This window comes from Drosophila novamexicana, unplaced genomic scaffold (genome assembly GCF_003285875.2).
Source record: "Drosophila novamexicana strain 15010-1031.04,08,12 unplaced genomic scaffold, DnovRS2.1 tig00000739-arrow-arrow-pilon, whole genome shotgun sequence".
NCBI classification, from domain to species: domain Eukaryota; kingdom Metazoa; phylum Arthropoda; class Insecta; order Diptera; family Drosophilidae; genus Drosophila; species Drosophila novamexicana.
In genome coordinates, this window is record NW_020824819.1 from 2,256,804 (window position 1) to 2,279,860 (window position 23,057).

At 41.6% G+C, this 23,057-nt stretch overlaps 7 protein-coding genes across 10 annotated transcripts; 2 read left to right on the top strand and 5 right to left on the bottom strand.

Annotated features, from left to right (window-relative positions):
* Nucleotides 1-2,063: 2,063 nt before the first annotated feature.
* LOC115763414 (protein ref(2)P-like) lies at nucleotides 2,064-5,125 on the top strand. 2 transcript variants are annotated; one of them, XM_030705970.1, is made up of 3 exons: nucleotides 2,064-2,319; nucleotides 2,734-4,074; nucleotides 4,497-5,125. In XM_030705970.1, exons 2-3 carry the CDS (start codon nucleotides 3,897-3,899, stop codon nucleotides 4,988-4,990), a joined length of 672 nt encoding a protein of 223 aa, XP_030561830.1. In that variant the 5' UTR covers nucleotides 2,064-2,319; nucleotides 2,734-3,896; the 3' UTR covers nucleotides 4,991-5,125. The 2 variants fall into 2 exon arrangements, with proteins under 2 accessions (XP_030561830.1, XP_030561831.1); XM_030705971.1 differs by lacking the exon at nucleotides 2,064-2,319 and having other exon boundaries at nucleotides 2,686-4,074.
* A 1,551-nt stretch (nucleotides 5,126-6,676) lies between these two features.
* Nucleotides 6,677-8,029, top strand: LOC115763335. The gene is made up of 3 exons (XM_030705841.1): nucleotides 6,677-7,117; nucleotides 7,175-7,397; nucleotides 7,475-8,029. The coding sequence occupies exons 1-3, from the start codon at nucleotides 6,821-6,823 to the stop codon at nucleotides 7,771-7,773; spliced, it is 819 nt and encodes a 272-aa protein (XP_030561701.1). The 5' UTR covers nucleotides 6,677-6,820; the 3' UTR covers nucleotides 7,774-8,029.
* LOC115763334 (protein ref(2)P-like) lies at nucleotides 7,860-11,145 on the bottom strand. Its single transcript, XM_030705840.1, has 3 exons — nucleotides 10,607-11,145; nucleotides 8,278-9,915; nucleotides 7,860-8,213 (listed from the first exon to the last, which is right to left on the bottom strand). The coding sequence occupies exons 1-3, from the start codon at nucleotides 10,782-10,784 to the stop codon at nucleotides 8,065-8,067; spliced, it is 1,965 nt and encodes a 654-aa protein (XP_030561700.1). The 5' UTR covers nucleotides 10,785-11,145; the 3' UTR covers nucleotides 7,860-8,064.
* Nucleotides 11,146-12,315: 1,170 nt separating this feature from the next.
* On the bottom strand, nucleotides 12,316-12,932 carry LOC115763572. Its single transcript, XM_030706191.1, has 2 exons — nucleotides 12,664-12,932; nucleotides 12,316-12,370 (listed from the first exon to the last, which is right to left on the bottom strand). The coding sequence occupies exons 1-2, from the start codon at nucleotides 12,930-12,932 to the stop codon at nucleotides 12,316-12,318; spliced, it is 324 nt and encodes a 107-aa protein (XP_030562051.1).
* A 941-nt stretch (nucleotides 12,933-13,873) lies between these two features.
* Nucleotides 13,874-15,586, bottom strand: LOC115763420. Its single transcript, XM_030705978.1, has one exon. It carries the CDS (start codon nucleotides 15,229-15,231, stop codon nucleotides 14,035-14,037), a length of 1,197 nt encoding a protein of 398 aa, XP_030561838.1. The 5' UTR covers nucleotides 15,232-15,586; the 3' UTR covers nucleotides 13,874-14,034.
* A 205-nt stretch (nucleotides 15,587-15,791) lies between these two features.
* Nucleotides 15,792-23,007, bottom strand: LOC115763602 (ethanolaminephosphotransferase 1). Of its 3 annotated transcripts, none has more exons than XR_004017920.1 (6): nucleotides 22,411-22,848; nucleotides 22,266-22,334; nucleotides 21,561-22,183; nucleotides 21,322-21,502; nucleotides 16,818-17,294; nucleotides 15,792-16,753 (listed from the first exon to the last, which is right to left on the bottom strand). XR_004017920.1 is itself a non-coding variant. In XM_030706229.1 (6 exons), the coding sequence occupies exons 2-6, from the start codon at nucleotides 22,486-22,488 to the stop codon at nucleotides 16,983-16,985; spliced, it is 1,263 nt and encodes a 420-aa protein (XP_030562089.1). In that variant the 5' UTR covers nucleotides 22,489-22,759; nucleotides 22,896-23,007; the 3' UTR covers nucleotides 16,048-16,982. The 3 variants fall into 3 exon arrangements, 2 of the variants coding, with proteins under 2 accessions (XP_030562089.1, XP_030562088.1); XM_030706229.1 differs by adding an exon at nucleotides 22,896-23,007 and having other exon boundaries at nucleotides 16,048-17,294; nucleotides 22,411-22,759; XM_030706228.1 differs by having other exon boundaries at nucleotides 16,048-17,294.
* LOC115763604 lies at nucleotides 17,473-18,173 on the bottom strand. Its single transcript, XM_030706232.1, has one exon. It carries the CDS (start codon nucleotides 18,114-18,116, stop codon nucleotides 17,682-17,684), a length of 435 nt encoding a protein of 144 aa, XP_030562092.1. The 5' UTR covers nucleotides 18,117-18,173; the 3' UTR covers nucleotides 17,473-17,681.
* Nucleotides 23,008-23,057: the final 50 nt, after the last annotated feature.

The window sequence follows — 23,057 nt, forward strand, 5'->3', positions numbered from 1 at the left end:
AACCTAGCTTTCGACCGATCGTTCCTATGGCAGATGTATGATATAGTGGTCCGATCCAGCCGGTTTTCACATACATGTTGATACTGATCAACAATATATATACTTTATGGGGTCGTAGATGTCTACTTCTATGCGTTACACATTTCACGACAAAATTATAAATCACCCTTAATACTATATACTATAATACTAACCTTTATGTAAAACTCAACCTAACTTTTGTATAGTTTAAGTAAAGCTAAATAAACATTTTATGATTTGGAGATTAAAATTTGAATATCAAAATTAAGAGCTTTTGGTTATAGCATATTTATAGTTACTTCAATATTTTAAATCAGTTAGGAGTTTCAAGAAGTTCCAGCAGAGTTCAACAATTTCACAGGTATTTGTAAACAAAAGAGCTGATAATGTGAAACTCATCTTTTTGTTTTACTTTTTAGTCTTTTTATCATGAAATAAAAGAAAAACTGTTATCTTAAGTATGTATCAGGTACTTCATATATCATACATATCATATAGGTATATACGTAAATCTTGAAATAAATGAAAAACTTTTATCTAAAGTTTATATGTGTGTATATTCCAACAGATTAGTCAATATAGTCGTACAAACTTATCTCTCAATTGTAAAACTTTGCAATTGGCCGGATCGGAACACTATATTATATTAATATGACCCTATGAAAATTTAGTTTTTCGATGGTTATTTTTTTTTTTTAGACAAGCTATCTTAACTGTTGCGATTACGAGTTCTCTCATGTCTTATGAACATCTGGCTTTATCATATAGCGTTTTTTTTTAGAAAGAACTCACAATTCGCCCACATACATATCTGAAAAACCGTTAGCCATAATTCTACGTGATTATTTAGTTCTCGGCGTGCCGTAGATATTCTATATATACGTTGTTATATAGAAAACTAATCTGTAATAGAATTCATACACACGACTCAACAGTAATAACAAAAAAATATTATTCATTTTATCTATCGCTGGAATATCATGCAAATGGTTAATTAAATTCCTAAATTCGATGCGGTTGTTTTTGTGTTGATAAACTTAATTTCTGCTTTGTTAATTAACACTTTAATTGTCATAGGTTTAGCGTTCATTAAAGATTTAGTTTTAATCGCATGCACAAACCTATTCACGGGGTTTTTTTGTATATAAAATATTTAAATATATATGTGCACTGAACACAAACAATAATAATAAATTTCGTACTTTTTGTGTCGGGGGGATTCCGTATCTGAGAAATGCAAAATGTTTGCTGTTCGCTTTACAAATATATTTGTTTTCGATTTACAAAATATCTTTGTTGACTTATTGGGCCTTTATTTTGTTTTATTTATGAAACACTTAGCACACTAATGGACCTTTCGAACGGGAGTGTCAACGGAACTGGCCGACAATCAGCTGTAAACTGAACGATTCTCGCTGCGTTCTCTTTTGCTGTGCTGCTTCGCGCTGGGACTTTTTTGGAGTAATGACGTCATGCAGTTTTATCTATTTCACATTGCCACGCAAAACAATCAGCTGTTAGCCGAACGTTTCGCGCTGCTCTCTTTCTGCTTGTTGTGTTGTGCTGCTTCGCGTGGGTACTTTTTTCTTCTCTGAAATGACGTCATACAGTTCTATTCACACTGGCACGTAAGACAAGCAAAAGTGCGCAAAGCAATGAGTGAGAGCGAGGCACACTCTGCACATGCATGCACACATATGTACATATGTATGTATTTGGGCTGTAAGGATTTAAAACTAACATACATATGTAAGTATATTAAGAAGAAGCATCAGCCGCAACGACGTTGTGCGCCGAGCGAGATGCGACTTCATACTGATCGTTCGGCTTTCGATGCCGGCGTTAGGCTTCCACTCTCAGCAGTTCTACTCTCTCTGGGCAGTGGTTCATCAAGTTTCGATTATTTGCCTGTTTGACGTATCTACATACATGTATGTATTGTATGATTAGTGGTATCACTTCGTAAGCAAGTAGGTGGCCAGAGAGTGATTTGGCAAAGCCAGTATAAAAGCAGAGCCTGCTGCCGTGCGATTGCTTACACAAAGAACGAGTGCGATCCAATAGACGACAATATAAACTAAAATTACAAAACAAAATAATAAAAAAAAAAAGGTTTAAATATGCCTGAGGGATTCCTAAAAATCACCTACCACTATGCACCAGCTGGTTCAACGAAGAAGCTGAATATATTTGTACCACTGCTATTCGATCAATTTAGTCATTTGCATTCAGAAATTGAGAGGTACCTGTTTGAGGAGCGCGATCTGCCTGTTTGCAATTTCAGGATATATTGGATTGGTAAATATTAACATACATACATAGAGCCGATGATATAATAGACAAAATGCGAAATAAATTAAGTGCACTGTGTGCCAGCTACATGTACTTGTATAAGCACAAGTGTGTGTCTTAGCTGTGTATATGTATGTGTGGTATGTGTGTACATCTTTATCAAAAGCCATGTTGTGACAAATTTGAGTTTTGTGTGTACCTAAACAAACTTTGTACTAATGCACGCCCACACATTCACTCATATGAAGCGAATGATCCATTTTGTTTGATTCTGCACATAAACTAGCTTTGTATCAATAGTATTTTGCTTAACATAGCAACATTTGAATTTAAACTACATCACGGATGTATTTCTATGAATTTCGCAATTGTTTTTTTAAAATGGGAAATATTTGAACTTTTTATCTCTCTCCCGTTTAGATTCGGATTCTGATGAAATTGATATCTCCAATCAACGTGACTACTCAATCTTCTTGGCAGAATGCAAGAAGAATATGCATTTGCATATTGCTGACTGTGGCATCTATGATGATCCCTCAAATTTCATTACTCATGAGGGAGTAGAGTGCGATTCATGCAAGGCTTGCCCACTGATGGGTTTTCGCTACAAGTGTATGCAGTGTCACAGCTTTGACCTGTGCCAGGCCTGCGAGTCGGCACACAAGCACCCGGAGCATTTTATGGTGCGAATACCCGCCAACCAACAACGGAACTAGTTTTGTTGATGCCTGGATAACTAACTGGTTCCGGTACCAGTTCGCGCAAACAACTAATGCACTTTGATAGGGATGCAGACGCTTGCCAGACATTCTGACCAACATCCTACATTTGCACAATGACAATATATTCATAAAATGATCACTTGCATATTTTCAATTTCAAAGTACAAACGACGGACAAGTGCGGTTCACCTGTTTTCATAGACTGTGTCAACAAATAACGATCCAATTAAAAAGAGAAAACATCAATAGCCTGCAATTAAATTTACTTGAAAAAGAATAAAACCAAAACAAAAACCATAAAAACCAGCGATGCCGTTCTATTGCACAAATCATATGGAAGAGAGAAAGCCAACGCAGTTTCCTGCAGAGTAAGCGAAGTTGTTTCGTTACAGTTACAATGCAATGTCTGGCAGGGAGAATGAGATGAGCAATGAGTGAGAGCGAGGCACACGTATGCGGCATCAGCCGCAGCGCAGCCGCAGTTGTGCGCCGAGCGAAATGCGGGGCTTCGTATTGATCGTTCGGCTTTCGAGGCCGGCGTTCGGCTGCCACTCTCAGCAGTCTTACTCTCTTCGGGTCCCTTGGGGTTTCCTTGTAGCGGCTTATCATGTTTCGATTATCGTATCTATGTAATGTATGATTAGTGATATCACTCTATAAACAAATAGGGGGCCTCAGAATGATTTGGCAAAGGCACTATAAAAGCAGAATCTCATGCCATGCGAAAGTATATACGAAGAACGAGTGCAACGCTATAGACGACATAGACAAACAAGTAATAGCAACTAAAGTTATTTACAATCGCTGTCTACATTTTCTAACATTCAAATAAAGTATTTAAAAAAAAAAAAAGTTGTTAATATGGCTGAGGGATTGTTAAGAATCACATACCACGGACTACCCTCTGGTGCAACGAAGAAGCTGAATGCATATTTGCGAATGCCATCAAATACTTTGGCAGATTTGCGTCGTGAAATTGAGACGTACCTGTTCCAGGAGCGCGAACAGCCCGTTTGCCATTTCAGGACATATTGGATTGGTAAATATTAAACCAATATACACACATATGCACATAGAGCCGATGATATATATATGTACATACATATATGACGAATCAAAATGCGAAGCAATTAAGTGCAATGAGTGCTTGTGAGTGTGTCTGTGTGAGTCAGCTGTATAGTATATATGTGTGTGTGTGCTATGTGTGTACGTCTGTATCAAAAGCCATAAACATACACACATGCATTTCACAGACCCATTCGAGTTTTGTCACACACATTCACACATACATATGCATGCTATAGTGAATATACACTAGATATATGTAACAAGAGGTTATAGTCGGGAGCTCCCTAAATTGAAGAAATCGAGTCAGCTAGTCGGGAGTGCTCGACTTGAGATATCCTGTTTACAGGGCTGCCAACTGCAAACTGATTTAAACTTCTTATCTCTCTCGTTTAGATTCAAATTCTGATGAAATTGAGGTCATCAATCAGAATGACTATGAAATTTTCTTGGCTAAGTGCGAGAAGAATATGCATTTGCACATTGCTGCCTGTCACGTCGAACAGGAAGATGTCAAGCAGGCGCCAGCGCCGAGTCCGGCTGTAGATGATCCCACAAACTTCATTGTTCATAATAAAATACAGTGCGATTCCTGCAAGGCCTGTCCACTGGTCGGCTTTCGGTACAAGTGCATGCAGTGTCCCAACTTTGACCTGTGCCAGGCCTGCGAGTCGGCACACAAGCACCCGGAGCACTTTATGGTGCGGTTACCCAATAACAACGGACCGAAATATATTGATGCCTGGATAACTTATACCATCCTTCATCGTCTCTCAGCCCCTCGCCACCGTGATCAAGCTACAGTTAAACTGATAACAACTAACGAAGAAGAAGAAAACGCTTCCATACTTGTCGCTAATTTGCACTTTGATAAAGATGCAAACGCATGATAGACATGCCTGTAATGAAGCCCTATAAACCAACATTTTTACAATCTCAATAAATAATCCCACCGCAGACATGCCAAACAAGTAAGAGGTTCTAGTCGGGAGCTCCCGACTAGGGGATACCCTGAGCCCTCTTCTTCCAACATCAAATGCATATATATATATTCTAGTTTAGAAGCTATATGTCAAGTTTGGTGACTCTAGCTCTTATTATTTACCAAAATTGCCAAAAAACTGGATATCGATATCGATTCTTATCGATTGCTTGGAAACGGACTAAGTCATCGATTATCGGAAAAAAAACTCGATCTGTGCGGGAACTAGGTGCATCTACATCTAGCATTTCAAGTCTCTAGCTTTTATAGGTTCTGAGATCCTTGCGTTCATAAATACGCACGGACGGACGGACGGACAGACAGACGGACATGGCTAGATCGACTCGGCAATTGATGCTGATCAAGAATATATATACTTTATGGGGTCGGAGATGCTTCCTTCTGCCTGTTACATACATTTGGATTTTGCACAAATACAATATACCCTTATACCCATTTTTAATGGGTTCAGGGTGTAAAAATAAAAAATAATTAAAATGTAACTCATTAGCAGCTCACTTTTAATTTATATATATTAAAAAATAAAGAAATGTATTTAATGACTATCTTCCGAGCCGATTACAGGTAATGAAAATAAAACAATCTGTCTTTCGCTAAACAAACTATTTAAATTCACGTCACGTATTTCTATGCATTTCGCAATTTGTTGTAAAAGGGGAAATATTTGAACTTTTTATCTCTCTTTTTAGATTCGGATTCTGATGAATTTGACTTGACTTGCATTTGCAAGTTTCTCCCAGCTTTGTCGTTATTTTTGAGGGAAAAGTATGCAATTCATGTGGGGCATGCGAGTCAGCCAACAAGCACCCGGAACTGGTGCCGGTACCAGCCGTGATGTATGTCCATTTCAACCGGAAACAACTAATATAGAAGAACCTGTTGCTGCACTCTTAACTCGTTTGCACTTTTTGCACATTCTGATCATTCATTGTCTGTGATAAAACCCTTTAATCCAACATTCTTACAATGTCAATAAATTCATAATTCATCTGACCGATCTAATTAAAAGATGCTTCATTATAGTTACCGTTATGAGAAAACATCAATTAGCTCCACTTGATACATAGTAAATTCATACATACATACATACACACATATACAGTTCTGTTAACATGCTGTTCTGATAACATTTAAAAATAATGTTAAGCTAAATTATAACGGTTAACAGCTCAGGGAACTAGCTTATGGTTTGCGGTTTCTCGTTTATCAGCCATTCGCTTTTGGTTAGAGTTTCGTAACATTGAATGATATGATTCATACGAACCGTTTTAAAGTGGACCCAAATAACTGTGCTCGGTTTTCGTGCCTACTCACTTGTCAGCTGGTGTCCGACGGCAAATTGCACGACTAATTATACAAACCGGTTTACAATGCGCCGAAAATAACATGATAAAATTTGTGTACTTTTGCCAATCGGCAGCAACAGGGGGCTGCTGCCGCCTTTTACGCGCCAAGGTGAAGCACGTGCAAGCAATAGCATACAGCTGAGTCATGCTCCATTTGATTTGAAAGTTTTTGCACACAAAGTTCCCCGAGATCCGAGCCACCCAGCTGTTCGCAGTCTGCGTTCTTTTAAACGTTGTCTGGCATTCGAAGCGCGCGGTCGAACGGAGATCCCCACACAACAACAAAAAAAAAAAACTAATCTACACAACGTGAGCAGCGCACGTAGATAGATAAAAGTTGTTAGACAATAAAAGTTGAACATAACGGAAATATGTTGAATAAAGTTATGCAAGGCTGTAGTGCGTCGGGACTGCGGGACGTTTGCGAGAGCACGAATCTGCTGGACTATATCGGAACAGTTGTGGATCAGATCGAGAATAATGCTACAATTGACAATGCAGCGTTTGGGCTTGACAAATTGGATGCATCCTCGGCGAGGTTCTATTTTGGCTTCTGTGCCCTCATCTCACACGTACTGCTCGCGGGGATTACGCTGGTCGTGGTCCACAAATGTGTTTCCCTAAAAATGGTGCATACCGCCGGACACGCCTTCTACTGCACAGTTGCCGTAAGTATTATTTATTAACCTTTGAAAAATTGAGTATTTACATATTTGCCTCGTCAGTTTGTATTCCTACTGGGCGAAGCTCTGCTTGTGCGCCACAGCAGAGTCTTGGAAATGTGGCTGGGCCTATTCAATGTGGATCTGCTGCACAGTGCTCTCGGCCTGCTGGCCTTTGGCATCGGTGTCGGCGGCGTCGGCATCAAGACCTGGCAAAAGCGCGAGCGCAAGCGAGAAGATCCAAGCGCCACAGTAAAGCATTTCCGCAGTAATCACGGATTCTTTGGTAGGTGCACGCGAACTCGCAGCTGATTTACATATTCATTCTCTCTCTCTCTCTGTCTCTCTTCCTCTCGTTCGCAGGCATTGTCGGATGTGCTCTGCTTCTCGGCTGCGTTCTCAGCGGCCTGCCGCTCTATTTCTATACGAATAAATCGCTGCAGATCATTCATCGCTTCTGTGCTCTCAGCAGTTTTGCAACACTAATGATTTCCCAGATGTTCAGCTACAACACTGGCTTTGCGCGTCGCCAATGGAAAGCACAACACATCCGGCTCTTTAAGCTGTTCACATTTATTGTGACCATCACGACGATTAACTACGAATTCAGAAGATTTGTGCGCGAAGTTTTAACGATTATCTCGGAAAAACTCGGCTATTAATTTGGGCAATTTGGTCATCGAATACATTTTCATTGTTTAGCACATATAGTATATATTTATAATTTTTATTATTTGTTTAATATACGATACCATTGAATAACATAGTTTTGATTAATTGCCACATACACATATACACATACATACATATACTATAGATTATATATATCCGCGTAACTTTCGTTTGGTATAATAAATGATAACAATTCACCAGAAATAAACCAAAAAACTGAGAAATTCTGCCCAAAACAATTATAACTTGTCGATGATTAAAATGGATAATTTTTAATGGAATTAATTGCGACCACTTTGCGATGTGTGCATTATGTCCAATGCGGCAGGTATGTTACCCTCCACCGACTCCAGCAACTGCGTCAGCCAAGCTCCTTCATTGCTAAAACCCATGGCCATCATAGCGTGTACGGCGGCATTAATGCGTTCATCTGTGGGATGGATCGATATTTGAATTAATATCGTTTGCATTCCAAGTCGGAAATGGTTACTTACCAGTATGGTATATGGGCACCTGGCGCTTCTCCTCGGGTGCTGGTGGATTACCAGTTGTCGATGTTGAGGTGCTGTTGGTGGACACACCTGTAGTTGAAGTCGAGGTGCTCACCGTATTCACCTGTGAAGTTTGTGTATGTGCAGTTGTCTGCTCGCGTTGTTGCTCCTCGTTGACGTGCTGGCGCAGCATTTCACCCAGTTGCACAAAGTCGCGAACTGGTGAAACTGTGGCATCTGTTAGGACAGCGTTGGTCGAGCTCAAGTTAATCAATGCATCCGAGTTCGAAACGTTAGCCATCGGCGAAGCACTGTTGTCAATCATTTGCCAGTCCTGGTCTAAGCTATCGGAACTGCGCCGCGCCTCTGGCTCTGCATTTGTAGTTGGCTTCGGATCGGGCACAGCCTCTGCTTCTGGGACAGCAGTTGCTTTTGGAACAGTTGGTGTTTCACTGGTCAATGTCTGGGATTCACGACGTTCAAGAGACTCGGCTGCCGATGTTGGTGGTGTTGCCTGTTTGTCTGGGTTCTGTGCGGTCTCTGCGCCAGGTTCGGACTTTTCAGAAGCTGTCGAGCCCCTGGAAGCCATCGAGGTATCGGCACAGCCAAAAGCAGCTGCCTCACTCGGGTCTATCATTTTAGCAAACATTTCGCTAAAGTTGTTCAAGATTTCAATGCCAGCACGCATATATTCCGGATTAACCATCTGGGCAAGGCTCTCCAGATTGATTACCGGGGTTGTTGGTGTGCTGTTTACAGTTGGAATTTCCTGCGTTTTGGGCTGCTCCTTGGGACTGCGAGGAGCAGCAACGGGCTCTTCTGCATTAGTTGTTTCCGGCTCAACTGATGCCTTTACTGGGATCTCATTCGACTCAGTTGTTTTCTCAGCATCTTGAGCCCCTTCTTTCATAGCGGTTGCTACAGTTGGCTCCTCTTTTGGTAAGGCGGTCTCCTTCTTGTCGTTGGCCTCGGGAGCTGTGGCGGCGGCGGCGGCAGCCGGCGTGGCACTTATAGTAGGCATTACGTGGCCCTCTGGCAAATTCATCATCATTTCCATGATGTTCGAAAATACGCCACCATGACGACGAGCATGACGTCGCTCGCGACGACTCTCTTTGGGCGAATTCGGAGTAGTAGCACAAGGCGGAGCAGTTGCGCAAGATGGAGCTGCCTTTGCCGTTAAATCAGCCGGGGGATAGGCCCATGCAAATGGATTCATCATCATGGGGTCATCACGGCAGCGACGGCTTGCGCGTCGATGAATCCGCGAGCTGGTACCAGGACCAGTTATCCAGGCATCAATAAGCCTCGGTCCGTTGTTAGTGGGCATTCGGGCCATTAAATGTTCCGGGTGCTTGTGTGCCGACTCGCAGGCCTGGCACAGGTCAAAGTTGGGACACTGCATGCACTTGTAGCGAAAGCCAATCAGTGGGCAAACCTTGCATGAATCGCACTCTACTCCCTCGTGAATAATGAAATTTGTGGGATCATCTTCAGCTGGAGCCGAGGCTGGCGCCTGCTTGGCATCTGCCTGCTCGATGCGACAGGCAGCAATCTGCAAATGCATATTCTTCTCGCACTTAGCCAAGAAAATTTCATAGTCATTCTGATTGATGACCTCAATTTCATCAGAATCCGAATCTAAACGGGAGAGATAAGAAGTTTTATTTACCAATATTTTCCTTTTTACAACAAATTGCGAAATGCATAACAATACGTTGTTTTATTTGCATGACCGGTAATCGGTTCGGCTGTAAGTGCTTAAATGTATTTTTTTGTTTCTTTTATAGCGGAAGAAATTAAATTTTATTTTTTTTCGCAGCCCTGTAAACAGGGTATCTTCAAGCTGAGCATGCCCGACTAGCTGACTCTGATTATATTTACAAACAAAGCTAGTTTATGTGCAGAAACAAAACAAAATTCTTAAGCAAAATGAATCATTCGATTTTGGTAGTTTTTATTTTCGCCAACGAATCTATTGTTATCAGTATATTCACTATTGTGAATCACACTGGGTGGAAGGAGGCACCGATATGCATACATATGTATGTCTGAATGTGTGTGCGTGCACTTGTGTAGGTACACACAAAACTCAAATGGGTCGCAACATGGGCTTGTGAAATGCATGTACATATGTGAACTGCATGTATGTATGTAAATTGCATGTATGTATATGTCTTTTGATACAGATGTCCACACATAGCACGCATACATATATACTATACAGCTAAGGCAAACACGCACACACACATGGGCTTATACAAGCACACATTGCATTTAATTTATTTCGCATTTGACTTGTCTATTATATCATCGGCATGTTAATATTTACCAATCCAATATGTCCTGAAATTGCAAACGGGCAGTTCGCGCTCCTGGAACAGGTACATCTCAATTTCACGACGCAAAACCGCAAAAGTATTTGATGGCATTCGCAAATATGCATTCAGCTTCTTCGATGCACTAGCAGGTGCATCGTGGTAGGTGATTTTTAGCAATCGTTCAGGCATATTGAACTCCTTTTCTTTATATTTTATTTGTAACTCAGAAAATGTAGACAGCGACTGTGCGTTTTAACTAATTTTAGTTGCTATTACTTGTTTTGCAATTTTTGTCTATGTCGTCTATTGCGTCGCACTCGTTCTTTGTGTATACAATCGTACGGCAGCAGGTTCGGCTTTTATACTGGTTTTGTCAGTCGTGTGCGGGACACGAAGGTTCTTGAATATTCTTCGCTGCACAAAAATATTGCAAATCACTCTCTGGCCACCTAATTGTCTATGAAGTGGTACGTAAAAACGAATAGTAATGCCAAGCTGGTCTTAAGTACAACGATTTTTGGAAATCGGTGTATGCTTTTCGTGCTGCCAACAGTGTTGGTTAATTGCAAAAAAAATACTGTACGCTGGGTGCATCGGATCAACCCTGATGTTTGTGTTACGTGAGTTTGTTGGCGCAATTTTTAAAAAGTAGCTTTACTTAATTTTCATTAATTTATATATCTTTCAGGAGATAATCTATGTGCAGGTTTAAGTTTCTTTTAAATTTATATTTATTTATATTTCAATTAACCGGTCCAGGTTACTTGATTCAAATTGTGGACATCAAATTTCTACTCATAAGTCGTCCGTATTATTTTAAACATATTGAATTATATATTGCATAGATATTTGAAAATACGTTTTAAGGCTATCGAATGAAAAACCAGAAGTTGAAATCAGCGTTTTCTGCCAGTTTTGCTTCCGTGTTGTGAGTCTTGCAGCTGAAATTATAAATCTTTTTAAAGATCAATGAAAATCACCCAATATTTTTTATAATTAAGCCGATTGGATGGCAATCTCCAATTTACCACAGTTCCGAATAGAATTTCCAAAATCCAAAATTCCAAAAAACGTATTCGTGCGGCTTCTACGTAGGGCTTTGAAATTCAGTTTGAAGAAATTGGAAAAAAAAATCGTTGAACCGCATTATCCACTGAAGATGCTTGGATGTGAAACAGGCTCCAAATTATTTTTCGTAAAGATCTTTGGTAATGTCGGCATTTATACCAAGGATAAATGAATTTTCTATTCAATTTATACAATAGATTTAAATTTTCTTAACCGCAGAATCTTACAAAATATGTAACAAAAGTAAGTTACAACAGCGTCTAAGCGGGAGAGCAAAAGTAACTACCAGTCTATAGCTGACCGGCATTGATACGTGTACTCTGCATAATAGTTAAAACAACATAATTTTAATAAATTTTATTGTAATACTTTTATTAGCGATACAATTTATCATTCGTCAATCTTTCTAGTTTAAAAGGATAATAAAGACGATCGCAATATTGAATTTTTAGGGAACCCCTTTTTTTTAGAAATTATATATTTGTATCGATGCCCAGTATTGGGTAATTGCATAAAGTAGGTCGGAAATCAACCCTGGTGGTCGTTCACAATTAGTTCGATGGCGGTATTTTCAAAAAGTTCAATGAATTACAATTCAAATAATAAACTTGCAATTGTTTTAAACGTTTTAAGTAGTATATCTTATAGCGTTTTAGATCTGCGTCCGCCGGAACATTTGCAGAAGCTGCAGCATGTGCGACTTTGTACTAAAAAAGAAAAAGGTTAATCAGCTTCATTACATTACTGAAGCATTCAATTATCATACAAACCGGGGTGAGCTTGGCACATCATCATTGGCGTGTTGTCGGCTTTCGATTTCCTTTTTTGACGCAGGCATATTTACCACTGGAGCTGTTGTCGCATCTGTTATATTTTTTTCAGCCAAGGTCTCAAAAATTTGTCCAGATTCTGGTGATGCTGGCTTTTTGGGCAGCGCGTTACCTTAGAGAAGACACATTTAGTTTGAAACTTTTTGATTTGTGTTCCCTCACTTAAATACTCTTCCGCAAGTAGATCCAACCAGGATGAATCATCGCGAGCTGGCAATCCAATTAGAAAGCCATCTAGGCGCAATTTGAGATTTTCCTCGCCCTTCTGGCGTTGATCATAGTTAACCTCCTCCAACTGATAGCCATAGTCCCCATAATCATTGTACAAAAGCTCAATTAAATCGCTGGCACTGCTGCGCGCCTTCAGAGGCTTGGCCATGGCCAAGCCAATAAATTGCAGCAAGACCAAGACAAATAATCGATTGGTAAATTTGCACATTTTATTTGGTAGCTTCGATTCGCGTGCAGGACCGTTGGCGTCTGACAGCGGGCGATGAATGAGCCACAAGTCTGGACTTGAACAGAAGAGGAGCCTTTGCCTGATGCTAACAAAAACCCGATTGTGTTCAGTTCAATGGCCCAAAGACTTCCGCATTGTTGTGGGAATGTGAGAACCTTCATTAGAGCAGCTTTTGACCGCAGCCTGAACAATTCAATGCACATAAACAAACGCAAACTATGCAAGTTTTCATCTTATTTGTTCAATTGTGCCTTCACTTATAATTGATAGTTGCTTAATTATGTGTACAAACAACTCTAGCCTAATAACCTAAATTGAAAGAAAAGCGCGAGTCATTGTTAAACGTTCTAATTACTTGTAATAGACCAAAGGCCGGGGTTTGTTTATTCTATGTATTAACGGTAAATTTGTTGTGCCATGTTTGTGCTGTGTGTGTGTGCTTAGCCTTGGTCATTGACCCTGCTCAGCGGTCACCACAGAATGCACCTATTGCTCTAGCCAATTCTCACAGGAAGATGCTGCTATCAGAAACTTGAAATTGCATTTAAGATTTTTTTTACATTTTTCTGTTGCTCTTTTTTTTTTTGTGAGCAATGAAAACAGGTTTTTCAAATGAACATTGCAACGTTGCAAATTATGGCTCTGGCCTTAGTGAATGCATTGGCTGTTTTTATTATTATTGTTGGGCCCCTTGATGTCATCTAACATAGCATTCAATTGGGTTTATCCTTCAGCGCAACGTTTTACCGTTACACTCACATTTAGCACTCTCTCACACTGGCTTCCGGCTACATACACCCAATGTTAACAACAACATTAGCAATTAACATGACAGCTTGGCGCTAAATTTGAATTTCAAGTATTTTTTTTTTATTAATTGTGTGTATGGTTAATGTTAACATTAACATTAGCAATTAACATGAACGTTTGGCGCTAAATTTGAATTTCAATTTTTTGTTTGTTTATTGTATTGTGTATATGTTTGTAGCTTAAATCTAATGCTTTGTAAAAAATCGCATTTATCGTCATGTTTAGCCTAATATATTCGCTTTTGCTTAGCAGTCTGGAAAGTAACTCAGTCTCAGTAGCCCTCGACCTGGCGACAGGCGCCGTAGCTGTCACGCCGTTGTCCCTGCGCACATAATGCCTGTCCGTCACGCAAGAGCGTCTTGGAATTGGCCAGAGCATCGCCAAGCAGCTGGAAGCTTAGCACATCCGCATCAACCAAGTGCTTGGGCAGTATGGGTGTGGGCTCATCGTCCAGCTGCCAGTTGCGCGGATGTGCCTCATTCACAATGTAGGCGGGCACATCGATGGGCGGATACAACACGTTGGCCTGGGCGACATCGCTGCGATAAAGTGGAACACTGATGGAGCGTGCATTGGACCGGGCGACGGGTTCAGGCGTCAAGCGATTGGTATCCAAAAAGCTGTCACCACGCAGGGAGCGTGAATGGCGATAGTACTGGGATCCCGCCTGGTTAAACCCCTCCAGCAGATTGTTGCCAGCGCTGCTGCTGGCACTGGCGGGCACAGGTGGCAATGCCTGGATAAGCTCTGCTTCCGCCTCAAGATGATACGGCTTGATCAGCTGCGGCATGGGAATCAGCTGCGGGGGCAAAACATCTACCTGTTGTCGATGCAAACGCGGCTGCTGCTGTTGCTGCTGCAGCTCTTCACTAGCACCAGAGATGTCGACATGGTAGGGCGTGCGTCCCTCAATAAACTCGGGCAGAGCCACGCCCAATGCTGCCTGGGGCATCTGGTGCTGTTGCTGCTGCTGCTGCAGTTGCTGCTGCCGCTGATAGAAGGACTTCAGGGCAGAGGCATCCGCATGTTTACGCTTGCCATTGCTCTTTGTGGCGCCACGCAAGGATGATTTGGTCAGTAGATCCAACAGGCTCAAACCCTCCTGCGGTCCGGGCGGTATCAGCACAATCATAAAGTTCTCCAGATCGGCTCTTATATTGTACTGTCCCTCCTGCCTCTGGTCGTAGGTGACGAGACGCCGACGCAGTCCATCCTCAGCTCCAAGTGGCGGCTGCAGTGAACCCACCTGTGGCTCAATCAAAGCTGCCTCCGCTGCCTGAGGCGGCGCCACAGCCGGAAAATGTTCCTCCTGCATGGCAGCCGGGCTCGGACTTGGGCTCGGACTCTGCCTGCTGCTGGTGGACAGCGACTCGGTTGTGCTGTCTCGCAAATAGGGCGCCTGCGACGCCAACGCCGTTGCGCTGAGCAGCATCAGCAGCAGCAGCAGCGAGAAAGTCTTTGCAAACATATTTGAAACAATTTTCTAGAGAATTTAACAGCCGCTTGACGTGTTCTTCGTTCTTAACACTCGCGCTTCTGCCTCGCAACTGATTTCAAGCTGGCGTCGCGAGCTTTAACATCGACGTCGACGTTGGCGCATGCGCAACTTTCATATTCTGCAGCAGCGACGTCGACGTCGCTGCTTTGTTGCTTTCTTTTGCATCTGCCTCTGCTCCTTCTCCTTTTCGTACTCGTTCTCGTTCTGGTTTTTCTGTCACCGTTTTTGTTGATTGTTTTGCCTTTATTTATTCGTTTGTAGTTGTGACTTTTTGTTGTTGTCGTACCCATTTCGTATGCGTGACTCGCGTGCGTCGACGTCGACGTCGCTGCTCGCTTACACCCGCGCTGCTGCTGCCGCTGCTGCTGCTGCGCGTAATGTTTGCTTCTCCGTTATTGATAGCCATAGGCTAGTACGCTTGAGGGGGCGGCAGGGAGTGGGGAGGGGGCGGCAACTCTTACGTTCTCAGAGCGCGCGCACAGTGGGCCGTGAATTAGATTTTCACACCAATTAGGCAATGAGGAAGTATTTTGATGTCCAGCTAATCGCCCGAGCACGTACTCAAATTGATCGCCGGATTGTTGACAGCTGCGCAAACCTGATTGGCAGTCGTGTGGACTCGATTAGGTGCATTTTGTGCGCATTAACAATTGAATAGCAGAAGATATGTTTATTTACGAGATTAACAATTTGAATGGAAAAGAACGGTGATAATTTGGGTATGTTTTGCGGTTTGGTTTCTACTCTGCAAAGTGACTAAAGGGTATTCGCCAGTCGAGCTCGCTTGCTTGTTGGTCCATCTAATTTTTATTAGATTGCTTCTAGAAAAACTATTCGCAGCACTACACTCGTTAATCGCGTTTACTAAAATATAGTTTATTATTATTTTTAAATGTTGTCTTGTCTTTTGCACAGTTTCAGGGAGGGGGAAGCGACATTTACAGTTAAACATAATTAATTCAATTTGTGGCGAATACAGCGACCACATATTAAGTAGTATACATAATTATGTGTTTAAATAATAATTACATAGTATGCGATAAAATAATTAGAGGTCTTGGCGGTTGTCTTAATTAAACATGTCATGTCTGTCGCATTCGGCTAGAATTTGTTGTATTTTTGTGTGGGCCTCTGGTTTAAGCACAATATAAAATATAACAATTACAAAATAATTCAAATAAATTAAGCACATTCAAGCTATGCCATTATACTAGAATTGAAAGTCATACGACAATGAATATAAAACATTGGCATATAAATAATTTAATAATTAGATTGTTTACAGGGAAAACGATGCGAGGGTATTTTATGACCGAATCAAGCCTTTAAGAATTGTGTTTAATCTTAAATACAATTTAAATGTAAGATGAGTGTTGATTAACGTGCAAATGATTCGGATAGTTCTCCCAGTTGTAAGCCAAAACCTGTTCCAAGGAGAGTGCTGCAATTAATCGACCGATAATTATCGATTACACATTTAAGATGGAATACTCTGGGATAAGCGAGTTTTTGTTTTCCAATAAACATTAATAAAAGGAATAGCTAAGTCAATTTACAAGTATATCCAGATAGTGTAACTCAAGGTCCTTGCTACCCGAGCATTTGGTTGAGAAAGCGTTAAGTAGCACAAATATTTACGTAGAATCTCACATCGCACACAGGGTTCGACAGCCTCCCGGATAATCGAAACACAGCCAGAAATTTGACCAAATGTGTTTAGCCTAATCCTGCTTGAGTGCTGTCGTCGGAGCCTCCTTGCGCTCCTGCAATGTCTCCTCGGGATTCGTGGCCTGATACTCCACTCGTTTGTGCACAGTGAAGCAAACGCGATTGAAGTGCTCGCACATCTGATTCACCACGCTGGCGCCGTAGTGCCAATGCGTCAAGGTGGTCACAATGAGCAGCGTGTAGAGCAGCGGCCGCTCCAGCGCCGGAAGCCACAAGCTCACCAGCATGGACAGCACGAACATGGGCGTCTGCCAGTGCCAGGCCTCGGCGCGTGTGACAGACATTTGGGACACAATCAGACGGCACTGTAAGATGCATAATTGAAATGGATATAATTAATATTAATTAAAAGGAATTTCACAAAAGTGAGGCAGCATTCGGAGAGCTCCCCAAGTGCTTGATCTTATCGAGGAAGGAGAGCAGAACCCTGAGATAACTGAGGCGACAAATGTCTCCTCCTGGCTCAAGTAATAGAAAGTGTCAAATAGATAGCCATTTATTTATTTTATCTTTGATTTAATTTGATTCCTGAATTGCCGAACTAATATAGATATATTTTCTTTATGTAACCCCCCAAATAAATGTCAGTTTTTACTAATTTTATATAAAATCTGACAATGAATTTCGTGAATAGGAAAAGGAAAGGGTTGTCTTGTCGTCCAAAGTTTTGGAGCTCCTTTTCCAGGCTATGCTTAGCGGGCCATTTGATTGGCAGCTTGGATCATCTTAATCAACGGATCACCTTCGCGCGGAAATACGAAGATGCCGCGATCCTTTTTCAAGTAGCGAAAGGCCCGATGCTGATACCAGCCATAAATTTGATTCTCTGTCAGGGGTTGGGCTGTGGCATGCTTTGGCACATACTGTTTTTCGGCGTCGGTGTCCTTTGGCTTGTCAGCACCGTCCACGTTTCCTTCACTCGGACTATCCCGATCGAACTTTTCATGCATCCGTCGAATCTCCTCATCGGTGCAGTTGAAGTACGGCCAATCGTGCCGGGCATAGAACTTGAGAGTCAGCGGACGCTCAGCATCTGTTGCACTTATCGGAGACCTGGTGTGGCCAGCATCCTGTCCACTACGTTTATCCTTGGCACAGCGCCGACCGCCACAGCAGAACGGTGGCATCTTTTCAAAATTTTCCTTTTGTGTGTGTTATTCTATGTGTCTCAGTCGATACAAAACGAAAATATGACAGCATATTTCCAGGTCTAAACGATCAAACTTTACTCTTGACATATTTATGCGCTTAACCCATTGGAAATGACTTAAAATAGTATTGTTATTTTTTGTGCAAATCATGTAAAAGCAAGTACCTTCCTCCCATAGAGAATATTCATTCTTGATCAGTTGCTGAGGTCAATCTCAAGACCTAAAAAGCTAGACATTTTGAAGGGACGTCCTTCTAGTGCTAGACACACCAAAATTCTAGTATAGTTAATACAAATCATTTATGTTTGATTCTTTGGATAACCCATTCCCAGTCTCAAAATATAAAATATTTAAACTAGACACATGTTGACTTTCTGCGAGCTGCATTTGGTGTTGGTAGAAGTTTCAGGGTATTCAAAAGTCGGTCACTTATGACAAGAACACTTTTAATTCCTTGCTGAACACCATGTCTACATCGTATTAAATCAAAATTCATAATCCGTAACTACAGTCGAGAAAGGTCTGTTCTCCCAGGTCTGTTACAAGTCGAGCCCGTGTATGCCACATTTGTTTTCTAAGCATAGGCAAGTTACATTTGAGCAAATGCTTATCAGGATCGAAGATATCGCATTATATATACGAAGTACAAATATATATTCTCGATCAATATTAACACCCAAGTTAATTGAGTTCTCGTCAGGAAAAGTGGCACATAATTATGTTGGAATCAGCCGGATCGGAGCACAATTATTGAAAAAGGATGGGAAAGATTGGTCAAAATTAAGTTTTTTGGTCTAAAAAAATTGCCATTTACTAGATTCACTATGCTCCCCACGTAAGAGCAAATGTTTAACAAAATCGGACAACTATATCATCTAGCTGGCCTTAAGAAAAGTCAGTCGATGGCCCTTCTCTTTTTTACTGTAATGTAAAATCGGATTGCAAAAGCGGACATCGCATTGTTATTGAATATCCAAGACTTTAAACAAGTAAGAGGTTCTAATCGGGAGCTCCCGACTAGGGGATACCCTGAACCCTCTTCTTCCAACATCAAATGCATTTATATATTCTATTTTAGAAGCTATATGTCAAGTTTGGTGACTCTAGCTCTTATTATTTACCAAAATTGCCCAAAAAACAGGATATCGATATCGATTTTTATCGATTGCTTGGAAACGGAGTAAGTCATCGATTATCGGAAACAAACTCGATCTGCGCGGGAACTAGGAGCATCTACATCTAGCATTTCAAGTCTCTTGCTTTTATAGGTTCCGAGATCCTTGCGTTCATAAATACGCACGGACGGACGGACGGACAGACAGACGGACATGGCTAGATCGACTCGGCTATTGATGCTGATCAAGAATATATATACTTTATGGGATCGGAGAAGCTTCCTTCTGCCTGATACATACATTTGGATTTTGCACAAATACATAATACCCTTATACCCATTTTGAATGGGTTCAGGGTATAAAAAGAAATGCAATTAAATTGTGAGTTTTGGTCTTTTGAGCTGCACTCAACTAATGTGTGGCTAATCTCAGTATATTTTTTCGCAATATACTAAAATATCAAAATAGGTACGTATAAATCGTTAAAAAATGCTAAGAAATTCATATCTGAAGCCTCTTTCTTGTAGTCGCTTGGTAAGCTGTTTGCTTCGATTGCCCTTAACCCTTAGCCATTAAATTGGTTTCCAGGATCAGCCTGATGAGCGGATCAGCTTCGCGCGGAAAAACGTGAATGCCGCGATCCTCCTGCTGGTAGCGATAGGCGCGATGGTGATACCAGCCATAAATTTGATTCTCTGTCAGCGGCTGTGCTGTGGCATGCTTCGGATCGTACGTTTTGGGCTTCTCTGTTGGCTGGGCACCATCTGCATGGCCTGGGCCTTTTTGATTGAACTTTTCACTTATCCGACGCAGCTGGTCATCGGTGCAGTTGAAGTATGGCCAATCGTGACGGGCATAGAACTTGAGGGTCAACGGACTCTCCGCTTCCGTGACGGTTATCGGGGACTCTGCCTGCTCATCCCCATCCTCTAATTTTTGCGTGGCACAGCGCCGACCACCACAGCAAAATGGTGGCATATTTTTAAAATCTTTCTTTCAAGTGTTTTCCCTTAAGGTGTGCTCGTTTTTTGAGAGAATGTGTCACTGAATTCAGTTAGCCTAAACTGACGTCTGAAACTTTGGCTACGAAATTGTCACCAATTTGTATACACTTGTCAAAGCTAATCCAATTGGTAAGGGTATATTGGTTATATACTTAATTATATGTAATAGGGCCCATTTAAGTACTCGCTTGCCTATGGCAGTTCAGGTTATTTCCCTTCTGATAGCTTTAACATCAATAAATATCAATTATCAAATATTGGGAAAAGACTTTATGACTTTGTTATCAGTTTGACTAAATTTGATCGAAATCTAATAATTAACGACACCTGACCGATAGCTTAAGACTTGAAATTGAAATACCTTAAGGTAAATATTGAGTTCTGCTGTTATATGTGTGTTTATCGGAATTATCTTTAGACATACAAATAAAGTTGTCACAACTCGAATGCTCAATATTACACAATGTTTTCCATATTCAAGTCAAGGAGGTCAAAAACGGGTTATATTTTCTAAATAATTTTCATCCCATCTATATTCAAAATTCATTTAAGATATTTCAGCTTTTTGGAAAAGATATCTCTCGATTAGCGAGTTCTGCTTTGAACTGCAGATTTTTAATGTAATTCTTTAATTTCTGTTGCTTTTAGTTGAGTTTGTACTCAAATAACGCATCACGAAATACACCAAGTTAATTCCATGAAAATAATATTTATTGTTGCCCATCGCTGAGTTTTGACTACCTTATCAAAACTAGTTGGAAATATGTATTGGTTAATCTAACCAGCCGGACGGACACCAAAACAATTAAAATGTTTATCTAGGCAATTATTCATATACTCGTAATTTTCATTTTTAGCTGAAAAAACCCCCCAAATGACGAATAGACCAACGCACCCTTATATCTAACATGAGTCACTGTTTATAGACGATAGCAGCGTGGTGATTGGAAGGCAGGTTGGTGGCAAAAATTGTGAGATCGGTAATGACCCACATTGTGCTTGCCAAGTAGTTCCAAAAATAACATTCTAAATGATATGTGTGTGATTAGGCAACAGACTTACGCTAACGTTGGAGAAAATTGTGCCGCTTAGCATGAACATGGCGCGCGGATCCCTTTCCATAATATCGTTGGGCGACAAAAAGGGCCAGAGCAACAGCAGGACAAAGTAAGTTATAAATGGCCACATCGGACGCAGCGCCTCCCATGGCGACAATAATCGGCCGGTGCGCTGAGCATACGAGCTGTAAATAACCACGGGAATATATTGTGGAGCACGGCGTTTATCGATTTGAGACTCACTTGTAGACGTTGATAATTACGAGAGGCAGATTGGCCATGGCACTGACATGCAGTACTGCCTCCATGACATTGCCCAGAGGAATGGTGCCCAGGGCGCCCAACGATAGCTCGAATTTCCAGCGCTCGAAGCCCATCCACCACGTAAACATGTACATGGCCGTGCTGCCCCACATGCTGAGATCATAGCCCCACGGTAAATACAATATGCCCGTATTGTATTTCTCCCAGTGCGACACGAAGAAGTTGAAATAGACCGTTAGGCAGACGTAGTACATGCGCATCGGGCGCACTGAGTAGACTCTGCTCCGGCCAAATATGCTGTAGAGGCATGTGGGTATAATCATGGCCGTGTACGAGTCTAGGCCATGATCAAACAGCTCGCCCAGCGGCCCGGACAGGCCAATGCGACGCGCCTGCTTGCCATCAATGCCGTCCAGGGTGTACGCAACGAATATATTGATGGCGGCGCATAGCCAAACCCATGTTGGAATTGGCGTTGTGCCCTCCTCGCCCGAACTGGCCTCGAAATTCCAGTCGTAGTAGGAGAGCAGCACCAGGTTCATCACACTAAACAGGAAGCCCAGGAACGTCATCAGATTGGGCGCAAACCAGCGCGGGAAGAACTGCAAGCAAAGCGTCATACATTATTTGAATTATTGATTTTTTGTTTTTGCTGCTATGAATATGAATATGCGAACTACTCACCTTGACAAGCCAATCCCAAAAGGGATGCATTACATATTGGCTCAGCGGCGATGTGTCTATGGCGCTGTACTGTATCCATTAATAAAAGAAAGGCGATCGCCATCATTATGGATGTCGTTATTCCCCTCCCGCCCCTAGCGTTTACCTTGTAATTGTCAAAGCCATCGATTTGCTCCCGCGTCAGGTATCGCCAGTCAAGCAGTTGCTGCCGTACGTCCTGCATCTTTAGATTCCAATTGTTGGCGTGGGTAACGTGCACGTGCTCTGTGGGCAGTCTCTTATGTGTACATACGCATCAACTGAATATATCCAAGCGGGGAAAGAGACGACGACGACGGCGGCAGAGCCACTATCGCAGTTGTTGTTGCGACAATCGACTGTGGCTTTTACGTTAATTGTCAATGCTCAGCGCATCGTTAACTGGTTTGCACAGGAGAACTGCTTTCACAGGCAAGCACCAATCAAATGGCCAATTTAAGAGCGTGCACAATTCGCTATTTTTTTCAAAAATACAACAACAAAATATTACTTGCCGGCTGTCTTTTCACGCATAAGGCACACGCACACACGCACACACGCACACAACTTACACGCATTTATACACACGCTGTAATACTGACGCACACTTACACAGATACACTCAGCTGGCTTGGGGGTTGTTTTGCAACACACTTTGACGCAATCACCTATTTAGAGATGGTATTTATGTCTATTAACTTAAATATTTCTATATATTAAAACTATTATTAAATATTCGTCTATTAATATTATCTATTGATGGTTATGCTTGTT

Bases quoted from the DNA above. Each gene is read 5' to 3' on its own strand.
- LOC115763604 (XM_030706232.1), bottom strand. From the start codon at position 18,116: ATGCCACCGTTCTGCTGTGGCGGTCGGCGCTGTGCCAAGGATAAACGT.
- LOC115763572 (XM_030706191.1), bottom strand. From the start codon at position 12,932: ATGTGCAAATTTACCAATCGATTATTTGTCTTGGTCTTGCTGCAATTT. The intron at 12,371-12,663 runs GTATTTAAGTGA...TTTCTTTTTTAG, and splicing joins TTGGATCTACTTGCGGAAGA to TACAAAGTCGCACATGCTGC.
- LOC115763420 (XM_030705978.1), bottom strand. From the start codon at position 15,231: ATGTTTGCAAAGACTTTCTCGCTGCTGCTGCTGCTGATGCTGCTCAGC.
- LOC115763602 (XM_030706229.1), bottom strand. From the start codon at position 22,488: ATGCAGGACGTACGGCAGCAACTGCTTGACTGGCGATACCTGACGCGG. The intron at 21,503-21,560 runs GTGAGTCTCAAA...GGTTATTTACAG, and splicing joins GTAATTATCAACGTCTACAA to CTCGTATGCTCAGCGCACCG. The intron at 17,295-21,321 runs GTAAGTCTGTTG...TGCATCTTACAG, and splicing joins CAATTTTCTCCAACGTTAGC to TGCCGTCTGATTGTGTCCCA.
- LOC115763335 (XM_030705841.1), top strand. From the start codon at position 6,821: ATGTTGAATAAAGTTATGCAAGGCTGTAGTGCGTCGGGACTGCGGGAC. The intron at 7,118-7,174 runs GTAAGTATTATT...TTGCCTCGTCAG, and splicing joins CCTTCTACTGCACAGTTGCC to TTTGTATTCCTACTGGGCGA. The intron at 7,398-7,474 runs GTAGGTGCACGC...TCTCGTTCGCAG, and splicing joins CAGTAATCACGGATTCTTTG to GCATTGTCGGATGTGCTCTG.
- LOC115763334 (XM_030705840.1), bottom strand. From the start codon at position 10,784: ATGCCTGAACGATTGCTAAAAATCACCTACCACGATGCACCTGCTAGT. The intron at 9,916-10,606 runs GTAAATATTAAC...TCTCCCGTTTAG, and splicing joins TTTCAGGACATATTGGATTG to ATTCGGATTCTGATGAAATT. The intron at 8,214-8,277 runs GTAAGTAACCAT...TCCATCCCACAG, and splicing joins GGTGCCCATATACCATACTG to ATGAACGCATTAATGCCGCC.
- LOC115763414 (XM_030705970.1), top strand. From the start codon at position 3,897: ATGGCTGAGGGATTGTTAAGAATCACATACCACGGACTACCCTCTGGT. The intron at 4,075-4,496 runs GTAAATATTAAA...TCTCTCGTTTAG, and splicing joins TTTCAGGACATATTGGATTG to ATTCAAATTCTGATGAAATT.